General features: G+C 43.6%; 1 protein-coding gene across 1 annotated transcript; it reads right to left on the reverse strand.

Annotated features, from left to right (window-relative positions):
* Window positions 1-5,716: 5,716 nt before the first annotated feature.
* On the reverse strand, window positions 5,717-11,758 carry LOC142004228 (V-type proton ATPase subunit B-like). The gene is made up of 4 exons (XM_074981735.1): window positions 11,728-11,758; window positions 10,553-10,657; window positions 9,770-9,884; window positions 5,717-9,664 (listed from the first exon to the last, which is right to left on the reverse strand). The coding sequence occupies exons 2-4, from the start codon at window positions 10,613-10,615 to the stop codon at window positions 9,522-9,524; spliced, it is 321 nt and encodes a 106-aa protein (XP_074837836.1). The 5' UTR covers window positions 10,616-10,657; window positions 11,728-11,758; the 3' UTR covers window positions 5,717-9,521.
* Window positions 11,759-12,072: the final 314 nt, after the last annotated feature.

The following is a 12,072-nucleotide window of genomic DNA, read 5'->3' on the forward strand; positions in this document are numbered from 1 at the left end:
CCGCAGAAAATAGTCTGTGGGGTACCACCAGATTGTTGTCACTATCTTTCCGGCTTTTTAAAACACGGCACTCCAAAGCACATCTATGCCAAGAAGAGACTCCTAGCGGAGTGTGTGATGCTCAGAAGGGAGGCCTATGTTTGTGTGAACGAGGTCCTATTCTACACCACAACTCAGGAGAAGGCCAGGGTGTCAGGACGCTGCTGGAGGACACAGGGACTCGGCTTTGACCAGCAGAGTACAGCCATGACAGAATATGCTACCTCTGGAAGCTATGTCGAGAAGCTGAGTGCGTGTGCTTGGATTCGAAAGAGAGTTTTGATAAAATTCTCCGGCTTAGAACAACAGCTGGCTCTAGCTGTGTGACAAGAGTGTCCTGGAGTAGATAGCAAACATGAAACGAAATATGCAAAGACGCTTCAGACAATTCAGACGTAGCCGGAACATGAAGGGTAGCTTCACAGGTTCATAATTTAAGGGTAGGGTCAGCCTTGCATTTGACCATCAAACTTTACGTCCCATTGAAAATTGTATCAAGTTTGATAAACTTCTTCCCCATTAAACTGTGTTGACTGGCAAAGGCAAACTCCCGCGGCTCCGCTGTCCCGGCGTTCCGCGCCGCAAACTCCCGCGGCTCCGCTGTCCCGCGGCTCCGCTGTCCCGGGGTTCCGCGACGCAAACTCCCGCGGCTCCGCTGTCCCGCGCCGCAAACTCCCGCGGCTCCGCTGTCCCGGCGTTCCGCGCCGCAAACTCCCGCGGCTCCGCTGTCCCGCGCCGCAAACTCCCGCGGCTCCGCTTTCCCGCGGCTCCGCTGTCCCGGGTTTCCGCGCCGCAAACTCCCGCGGCTCCGCTTTCCCGCGGCTCCGCTGTCCCGGGGTTCCGCGACGCAAACTCCCGCGGCTCCGCTCTTCCGCGCCGCAAACTCCCGCGGCTCCTCTGTCCCGCGGCTCCGCTGTCCCGGGGTTCCGCGACGCAAACTCCCGCGGCTCCGCTGTCCCGGGGTTCCGCGACGCAAACTCCCGCGGCTCCGCTGTCCCGGGATTCCGCGACGCAAACTCCCGCGGCTCCGCTGTCCCGGGGTTCCGCGACGCAAACTCCCTCTGTCCGCGGATCTCCCCAGGCTCCGCGCCGCGAGCTCCTCCGGGGAGACTCTCGCCCGGGACAAGTTATCAGCTCCTGCCTTTTTAATTATAATACTTTCTGGTTAACATCGTCCTCACCTGCTGCTAGGGAGGAAACCTCACTACCTAAAGCTATGAGTACACCATTGCACTTCTTTTCATATATGCAAGATAAATATTTATTGACTTATTTCTTTTCTCGGCTCCACAGGGCCAGAAAGATACTGGCACATTTGAGCAAGTTTGAACCGAGTCTCAGGGACCTTAAGGACTGAAGTGAAGGAAAGATTTAACCATCTAATGACTCAGTGTTTGGCTAAGTAATTAGGAAGTGAGGGTACTGTGAAAGGTAAAGCCACGACAAAGGCAGTGGAGTCAGGTAGGTTAAATATAGAGCTACTATCCCAGGAACGTGGGTCCTGCTCCGAGTGGCACTTTGGAGTATAAGTGGTCATCCGGCTAACTAAAATCAGGACCGAATGTGTATGTTGCCAAATGAGAGCGTTCTGGATAAGAGATTCAACCTGTAGTAACACCTTTTTAAAGATCCAGGAAAAGAGTTTGGAAAATGATTAATGCGTGCATGAAAGTGTTTCCAGAGAATATTTGAGCATCTTTGGCCGTTATCTCTGTGAAAGAAGATATGCAACACAGTAACAAATGTCTGACCTCCTAAGGCTCCACGATGCTGCACGCTATGGCCGGGCAGAACTTCATGGTAACAGCATAAATAGAACTAAAAGCCTCCGTATCCCTACCGCTCAAGCTAACATCAAATCATGTAATATTCAGGCCCTGACGTAACAGAACAGTTACAGTTCTATCCAGTAGATGGTAGTAATACATTGCTCCACACTGCTCTTGTATCATACATACTTGGAAGACAGTTACAAGGTCTATCCACTCTTCTCTAAATGCACAAACAAAATGGCTCGCGGATGATCTTTCCTACACAACTAGGAAATCTGCATCAGAGCATGTCTCTGCCACATCTGGGCCCTGCACCAGTCTGCATCACTCCTAATTTAAAAGCTCCCCCCCTTTAAAGGTCAGAGCAGACTTTAGATTCTTTCCTTGGCCTATATGCTGAAATGGCCAACTAACTTCATGGCAGTTGTGTAGGTGACAATTTTATGTCATGGACACTGAACTAAAAACCTCCAAACTCATTTCAAGCAAGGAGCATTGAACAGCTCTCAGATGTGAGTGACTATGAGTAGCTGGAATCAGTAACTGGCTCTGGTGACCTAGAAGTCTATTTCCCACCAGTTGCCTCAGCTACGCAGTCATCCAGAGAGTTTATTACCTTTATTATTGTTCTTCTTGTTGTTATAGCCCATAGGGCATAGAAAGCCATTTGTGGCATGCAGGTGCCTTTCACACCAAGGAGGAGGAGAGCAGAAAAGCCCCAGAACCGCTTGCATCCACTGTGCTGAGACCAAGGCAACAGCTAAAGTATATGACGAAAGAGAAGCATTGATGAAAAGCTGTGGTGCCTCACTGCTGAAGATAATCTCTCCATCCTCTCTCCAGGCCACCCCCACTTTCCTGCCTGACACAGAGGGAGCTGCAGGGTTGAATGGAACCTGTTTGAGGTTCCAATTAAATCTTCATGGAAGACAGGCATCCATAACTTTTCCGGGATAAAAGAATAAATTCATTGGGACCAGCAGTTTCAGAACACAGTGCTGCCAGTGCTACCACGAGCAGACAGCTCCACAGACCAAGATGTGTTTTATGGTAAGAGTCCTTTCTTTTCTGCTCAGCTGGAACAGATGTTAAGGCTGGGTTTAACTATGTTTATTTTAAATTTTCAAAATTTGTCCATCCTTCCTTTCTTTTTCTTGAGTCCCTAAGCTTGCTTTCTTGCTTTCTTTCTTTCCACTTTGTTAGCTTATGTTGTTCACATTTGTTTGTTTGCTTGTTTCCATCTACCTTGAGGAAATAACCCAAGGAAATAATTCAAGGTTCTCAGTGAACAACGGGTGGGGGGACTCAGGCATTTGTTGAAGACAACTAATATTAAAGAATTAAGTTTAAGGGCAGATGACTATTGTACAGCATTTCACAAATTAATAGTTGGATGAGGATGAACTGTACTTCTGACCCAGACCCTTTCTTCTGACCACTGTAGTCTACAAGGTGACAGCACTTCCATATGTTTGCTTGTATTTCTTTTGGTTTTTTCAGTGCAAATTAATTTTGGATTTGTAATTCATTCATTCACCATGTGGAACAAGCCATCTTTAATCAAGGCATCTTCAGCCTTGATCTTAATTGTATTTGTTCGGTTTTTAAGTCTTACCTTTGGCTGTGATGTTTCAATTAGGCAAAATGAAAAGAGATGTAAAGGAAATGAAAAGCCTTTGAGAAACTTAATTTAATCTCCAAGGACAAAACATGGAATGAGACATGTGGAGATCACAACAAATGAGCTACCAGCTCAATATTTGCTTACAGTCTTCCACAGGCTTACAGAAAAGGAGATTTAAAAGATGCCCTAAAGCCAGAATGGGTGATTCCGGACAATAGTAACAGGGAATGTCACTACTAGGTTGGAGTTTCAAAGGCAGCATAGATCCACAGCCAATGGCAATTACTGTCCCTTGCTAGCTGAGCAAGTAGGCCAACTTCAGGTTGCCCACCTCTTAAAAGCAAAGAATGCCTGACCCCTTGCTGGCAATCTCTGCAGACAAGCCAAGAATGTGACCCAGAGTACACTCCATAAGGAGTGGAAAAGAATTGGGGTGGGAACAGGTGCTTGTGCTGCCCTGCTCTATTCATAAACCAAAGACTTTCAGCCTCAGCAAAGACCACTGAAATGAGACGCACACATCTCCTTTATTCATTGCAGGAAGTCTTGACAGGATCCAATTGCTATTTCTGAACATTTCAGCAGATCTTATGCATGTTTATTTTCAATAATTTTAAAGATCTTTATCTATTAGATTTTTCCAGGAGGTGCATAATTATGTTCTAAGTATGTGTTCTCAATTTTTATCCACTTAAATGTTCACAACTGCAGAGGACATGATAAGAACATAAGAATGGCCATACTGGGTCAGACCAAAGGTCCATCCAGCCCAGCATCCCATCTGCTGATGGTGGCCATTGCAGGTGCCCCAGAGAAGGAGAACAGAAGACAATGATCAAGTGATTTATCACCTGCCATCCATCTCCTGCCCTTGTTCTGAAGGCTAGGGCACCATACTTTATCCCTGGCTAATAGCCATTTATGGACCTAACCTGCAAAAATTTATCAAGCTCTTTTTTAAACCCTAATAGAGTCCTGGCCTTCACAGCCTCCTCGGGCAAGGAGTTCCACAGGTCGACTGTGCGCTGTGTGAGGAAAAATTTCCTTTTATTAGTTTTGAACCTACTACCCATCAATTTCATTTGGTGTCCCCTAGTTCTTGTATTATGGGAAAAGGTAAATAATTTTTCTATATTCACTTTCTCCACACCATTCATGATTTTATATACCTCTATCATATTGCCCCTCAATCGCCTCTTTTCCAAACTGAAAAGTCCCAGTCTCTAGCCTCTCCCCATATGGGACCCATTCCAAGCCCCTAATCATCTTAGTCGCCCTTTTCTGAACCTTTTCTAATGCCAATATATCTTTTTTGAGGTGAGGAGACCACATCTGAAGACAGTACTCAAGGTGTGGGCGCACCATAGTTTTATATAGGGGAAGTATGATATCTTTTGTCTTATTATCGATCCCTTTTTTAATAATTCCTAAGATCCTATTTGCCTTACTAACTGCCGCTGCGCACTGGGTGGATGTCTTCAGAGAACTATCCACTATAACTCCAACATCCCTTTCCTGATCTGTCGTAGCTAAATTTGACCCCATCATGTAGTACATGTAATTTGGGTTATTTTTTCCAACATGCATTACCTTACACTTACCCACATTAAATTTCATTTGCCATTTTGCTGCCCAATCACTCAGTTTGCTGAGATCTTTTTGTAGTTCTTCACAATCCCTTTTGCTTTTGACTGTCCTGAACAACTTGATGTCATCTGCAAACTTTGCCACCTCACTGCTTACCTCATTTTCTAGATCATTGATGAACAAGTCGAACAGGATCCGTCCCAGGACTGACCCCTGGGGAACACCACTAGTTACCCTCCTCCATTGTGAAAATTTACCATTTATTCCCACCCTTTGTTTTCTGTTTTTTAACCAATTTCCAATCCATGAAAGGATCTTTCCTCCTATCCCATGACCGCCTAATTTACATAAAAGACTTTGGTGTGGGACCATGTCAAAGGCTTTCTGGAAATCTAGGTATATTCTGTCCACTAGGTGCCCCTTGTCCACATGTTTATTAACTCCTTCAAAGAATTCTAATAGATTAGTTAGACACGACTTCCCTCTGCAGAAGCCATGCTGACTTTTGCCCAACAATTCGTGCTCTTCTACGTGCCTTGCAATTTTATTCTTTACTAGCGTTTCTACTAATTTGCCTGGTACTGATGTTAAACTTATCCGTCTATAATTGCCAGGGTCTCCTCTAGAGCCTTTTTAAAATATTGGCGTTATATGGGCCGTCTTCCAGTCATTTGGTACCAAAGTGGATTTAAAGGATAGGTTACAAACCACTGTTAATAAATCCGCAATTTCACATTTGAGTTCTTTCAGAACCCTTGGGTGAATGCCGTCTGGTCCTGGAGACTTGTTACTATGATAACAGACATCAAGATTTAGAAAGTTAAACCTTTATAACCACTGACTCAGTCAACATCACGTCAAAATATACAAAATAAAGCACTTCAAAGAACATTCTCTTAGTTCCCAAGCAGCACTTTTCTGACTTTGCCTAACCCTAAATTTTCATTATTGACAGAAATATTTTTCCAACAGTTTGCATGTGCAGGGTGGAACTCATGTTTAAAAACATTTACTAATACAAAGCTAATCTTTCCAGTCCTAATCAGTTTACAGGCAAAAGCCCACTGAAGTCAATGGATAGATTTCTGTTCACTTCTGGCCCTTGAATCCAGCCCTATGTATTTTCTGGGTATTTTGCACAAGGCTTTTTGAAAAGATCGCTGGACATAGTCAGCTCTGAGAAGTGGGTGGCACATATGCAGGTGCTGCTTTGCTTAAAGAATTCTTTCTGCCAGCCTGATGGTTTGAATTTCCCTTTGCATGAGGTCACTCATGAACTTTGAATCCTCTTCTGTAAATTCCAAGCGAAGAGCAAACCCAGACAAATCCAGTCTCCCCTTAGCTAGAAAGCAGGTTCACTAGGCTACCATAATTTAAAGCAGTTAAATTAAAAGCTTAATCACCATCCTTTCCTCTAAGGGGAGTGTAGCTCTCCACTAGAACTCAGGAGATTCCTGTGCAGTCCCTGGTTCTGCACAAACACCCAACAGCTTTGCTTTGCAACAATCACCCACTCATTGTTTTTGGACCCTGACTTGTAATTTCTGAATGATTAATGAGGGCAAGACTACTGCCTCCGTGACCTTGGGCAAGCCTCTGAGTCAAATGTATTTAAACATCTTCCACTGAACTCAGTGGAAGTTAGGATCAGGATTCCCTCTGATTTTTCCCCATCCATGGTCAGAATACATTCTGTGCACCAAAATGTGCAGATGTTTCTAGTGGTGGTGCACATTCTGCCAGCTGTGGGTGCTCTGCTGAGCATCACCTGAAGCTCTCCTAGGCAGCTGCCCAAGCATTCAGCTTACAAATCTATGACCATCCTTCCCCCTTTCCATCAAAGGCTCCCAAAACACCTTACAAAAGGGAGTATGATTTACATTTTACAGATGGGGAAGGCGGCATATAAGCATGGCATTAACCAAGGTCACCCTCGAATGCCTTTCTGCTGGCTCTTGTCCCACTTCTCTGCTGTACCAAGAAAGGCTCCAAGCATAGGATAATTTTGCTACTTATGCATCTAGAATTTGCAGGATGTGCCCATTGAATCCTAGCAGTGCTCTGACTGGATGCAGAAGGGGGGCTTGGTTTTCAGCATCTCATGTGCTATTAGCATGTCATTGTTTTATATGCATGTCACTAATAGGTGTGCCAGAAAAATAGAACCCCCATGTTATTAGTGGGGGAAGGCAGCAGATGATTTGGCCAGGGACACTTGGTAAAACACAGAACCAGGACCTCTTCCCCTTTCTCTGCTCCTGACCATAAAACGATCCTCACTCTTCCTCATTTTCCAATGTATTACAAAAAGCAGAAGATAGACCCATGGTGATCTATATATCTGAACCACTACAGCTCATACCAGCAAGCATAAGGAGAGGGGACATTCAAGTCCAGAGCTGAGACATGGTAATTGTCCTAAGTTTCAATGTCCACTGCTGCATGTTTGTAGAATTACAGATTTATTTGAGGGATACTGCTCTACCAGGTGCACAACTAATTTGTCATTGCCTATTTATGCACAGAACCACAATCACAATTGTAGTTGGGCTGCACCTCACAAAGCAGGTCTTGGCCCACAAAAAGCTTATGATCCAATAAATCTGTTGGTCAATCGGGTGCCACAGGACTGCTTATTTGTCTAGACAGATTTACCTGGCTACTGCTCTGATAACTGTACTTGGAAAACTAATCAGATGCAAGCTCATGTCTCCATGTAAAAATTGCTGACAAACCTAGAGGAAGATTGGTCACAATTTTATCAGTAGGTCTTGAGTTTTGTACTTTACCATAGCAGATGCATGTGTAAGATAGTTTCACTGGAACTGGGAGATGAGGGGGAACACCTGCTGTGTTCCAAATTACTTCTAAAAAATTTAACAAACCTCAAGAAACCCCAAGGCAGAACTTTTTTCACTATTGAGTCACTGAGACTTGATTTCCTTCAACGTTGATTTTTCATATTTAACTGATTCAGATATCACATTTTCTACATTAAGATATTCTCATGCCAACACCTTCCTATTTTCCCCCTCCCCAAGAAAAATAGAACTGACAACTTTCAGATGGAACACACTAAAATATTGCTACTGCACCCAAGTTACAGAGACCAAACAAGAAAAATCAGACCAGCATAGGACAGAGCTGCAGAGGCAACACCAAGGACAAGCTGAAGTCAGAGTAATCAGCACAGTTTAAACAATGTTGCACCTCTGAGTTTAACACTTGTCCAGAAAGGTAGAAACAGTTCCTAACTCATGTGTGGAAAGCAAAAATCTCAAGTGACCAGATTAGCCTGGAAATGGAAAGCAGGCAAAGGAGGAACTCAAACCTGCTCAGCACAGGCTTTAAACCCTTTTTAAAATAATTCCAAGCATGGAGATACTGTCTGGGATCTGTCACTGTCACCCACTCTAAACTGGCTAGACAAATCCCCTTTGCATCATCTAGAAAAAGACTGCTGAATTACAAAAATAATTGGGGCCCCACCAATACAATTGCACCTAGAGGAACTGGTGTAGTATGGTACTCCTAGAATGGGATAACAGTTCAGTTTTCCAATGAGGAGAGCCTCAACCTTTGGATCATCCACAGTGCTATACTATCAGGGTTTGCATCATCTGGGATAGCAGTGGGTATTAGCATTTATATTGGCAATTTCTATATTTTGGGAAGTGGAATGGTTGCAGTAAGTTTCCTGCTTCTCTACCTTTTCTTCAAGGGACAGTTTAACAGGTTGATTGACTCCTTGGCCCAAGATTAGGACAAAATCTGATGATCCTTATATAGAGATCTACTCCTTCGGATCCCTGAAGAGGTAGGACTCTTGCTGGGCTACTCAAAGTACATCTGTGCAAATGCTGCAATTCAAATATACATACTCTGGGGACAGCAGCAAAATGACCAACCACCCCCCAGCTCTAATTAAAGCCAAGAGGGAATTGTGTTCTGGTGCTCAGATGTACACTGCCACAAAGCCAAATTTCCTCTTGCTAGTCTCTCCATCAATTGGATAGCATGGCAGTACAGAGCACCATCTGTTCTAAGCAACAGCAGAGCAGTAGCACAGGAAGAGACTCAACACAGATGCTCTGGGCAAGTGGGGAGAGGTGTACCATTTGCTCCTTGGCTCCTCCTAGATAACTAGTTATATTTGTTCCTGGATTGGAGACCAAGTGCAGCATCTGGTAATCCCTCTCCTAAGATGATTTAACACAACAAACATCAGTCTATAAGACAATTCTATTAACTGCAGTTACATACATCTACAGAGATAGGTGACTTTCAAGGTTCTTCCCCTCAAGCATTTTACCAAAACCAGTGAAGATCCAGGCTTTGGAAAGGGATATTTTAAATTTATCTCCTTAACACATCAGTAGCACTGGCACAACATGTCACTTATTCTTGCTTCTCATTACAGGAGTGACAAGTAAACACCAACACATGAGAGGAAACTAAACAGCCTTTCACAGAGTGCAGAGATAGAGATGGAGCTGGGCTTAGTGCTTTGCAGTAGAGTCTCGAGGGTAGAACTCTGCCAGCGTGCTCTGAGGAATTCTCTTCAGCATCTCTTTGGGGAACATTCGCAGACAGTGCCAGCCAATGTCCAGGGTCTCGTAAACAGTAAGATTTTCATAGGGACCTGAAGAGGAATGAGATTAAGTTATGGAACAGCTCAGAGGGTCAGCATCAAAATCCAGACCTAGTCACTCCAGTGCAACATGGTTTCAGTGCCCCACACACTCACCCTGAGCAATGAAGTTCCTTTCAAACTTCTGCAAAAACTCCAGATTCAGAAGATCTGAGCTAAGAGCCTCTTCAACTACAGCCTTCACATCCTTTCCAATTGCATAGCAGGCATACTAGAAGGGAGGGGAAACAAACAGGGAAAAAGATCATGAGGTGTTTGACCTGTTACAAGTGGTTATGTGAGTTTTTAAATCCATTGTCAAGAGAGAGTACTGTCTGGGTAGGACAAAAGAATTTGGGGCTTTTATTCCAGAGTCTTGAATGATGTTAAGCAGAGCTGAGGAATAGGGGCGCAAGAAACAGTATGATATTGCTCAGACCCCACAGGATTTGGTGCAGTGTTAAGAATCTGAATAGATTACTATTAGAATAAGTTACTTAGAGAACAAAACTTGACTTTGGTTGGATTTTCAGCATTTACTGGATAATGACACTGCACAAGAGACAGAGTGGTTTGTGTAGAAAGATAAAGCAGCATATGGCACAACAAGCCAGGAAAGAACACCATACACTATTTGTTGTTACACAGAGAGCATAGGTATGTTTCAGACAAAGGCCAGGAACCAAAGAGGGTTTTTTAGTAGTCAGCACATCCAAATAGGGAGAGGGGTCGCTTAGATTTGTACAAGAGCTCTTATCAGCAGAGTCTCAACTTTAGAGTGAGGCTGCTTCAGATTTCAAAGTGCTAACCACATATGAACTTTTCTGGGTGCTCACTGGTAGCAGCAAAGATGTTACCTTCAGCTCACTACAGATTGCACATAAGAAAGGTAATGCATACCAGCTGATTGGAAACATCTGAATGCTCCTTCCTGGTCATACCCTCTCCAATGGCAGACTTCATCTGTCGACACAACGACCGTCACACATTAATAGGTGAGTAAACCTTTGGGAGGAAAAAAGAAAGTTAATGGATAACACTAAAAACAAATGTGGAGGTTTGACAAGTTACATGAAAAAGTGCTTGCAAGGTAAGACATTTTCTTCCTATATGAATCCTACAATATAGAGACTTGAGAGAAAGCTGGTGGCTTTTACACCACTGTTCAATAAACCAGTAGCCTGGTATGTTCTGCTTTTAGCATTTCCATGTATTCAGTCTTGCTAATTGGCTCATACCAGCACCACAAGTTTGTAAATATTGTTTCTGAAACTTGGCATTCTGATTCAGATTAACTCAGATTCAAATGTAGCCTCCCAAGTGCTAATATACGCAAAAGGGAGAACAAAGAAAAAAGCACAACCTGAAAGGTCTGAAGAGGAGTGATGAATGGTGGTGAACATTATCCAAAGTGCATTGTCTCAAGTCTGAGAAACAGAAATGTGCACCAATGTCTAATGTCAAATGTTTCAGACAAAGGTCATTAAACCGTTCGGTACCATATAAGCAACTCCAAATCCCTTTTTTCAATAATTTTCGCCACTCCAATGATGAAGCAGGTCACAGTCAAATCTGAAACTAATATGTTTACATCTAGACACCATACTACCTCACAGCATCCCACGGCAAGAGTGTTACAAACTAAATACATATTCCACAAAAATGCAGATGCCTATGAAGTGGAAGGCAGACAGCAAGAGCCCAGAGAGAGTAAGGCTCCATTCTGCAAAAAGCTTGACATATGCATGCCGATACCTGACCACAGAAGCTTTATTGTCCACGCAAAGGAGACATGCACTTAATTTTTCAAGGGCTCATCCAACAAAGCCACTAAAATGTATACAATTCCACCTTAAAAAGACAGAGCTAAGACTGCAGGAAATAAACAAGTGTTCCAAACCTCATGCTCAAATCACCAAGCTTCCCCATTTGGCTCTTTCTACTTTTGGATCAAGAAGATTCTGCATGACTTCTTTGCATCCAGTTATTGATCTGGATTTGGGTACCAATTCAAATACTCAAAAACAGTCAAAGATGTTACTTTCCTGTACAGACAGCAAATGCATACTACTTACCTATACAGATTCTTTCACAGAGTTACTAAATCACACATCTTCACTGAGCTAAATCAAGAGTTCTAGCAAAGATGCTCCTCCAATCAGTGTTGGTCTTCCTCATTCCCATATTGCAGTAAAAAGTATCTGCAACCAAAAGAAGCCATATGATGTACTTACAGTCTCAAAGGCCTTGTTTACACAACAAATTTCATCTGACCCATGTTAGGTTGGCTTACAGTCCCCATAGTAATTGCCTCACAGCTGATGCCCACATTACTTTCCTTCGATCAGTGGTGCATGTCTCTAGTCTGACCCCTGCCTCTGACTGAAGAGGGGCACTGTGTGTATATAGTGGGGGGTGAG

The sequence above is a fragment of the Carettochelys insculpta genome, chromosome 31 (assembly GCF_033958435.1).
Source record: "Carettochelys insculpta isolate YL-2023 chromosome 31, ASM3395843v1, whole genome shotgun sequence".
NCBI lineage: Eukaryota > Metazoa > Chordata > Testudines > Carettochelyidae > Carettochelys > Carettochelys insculpta.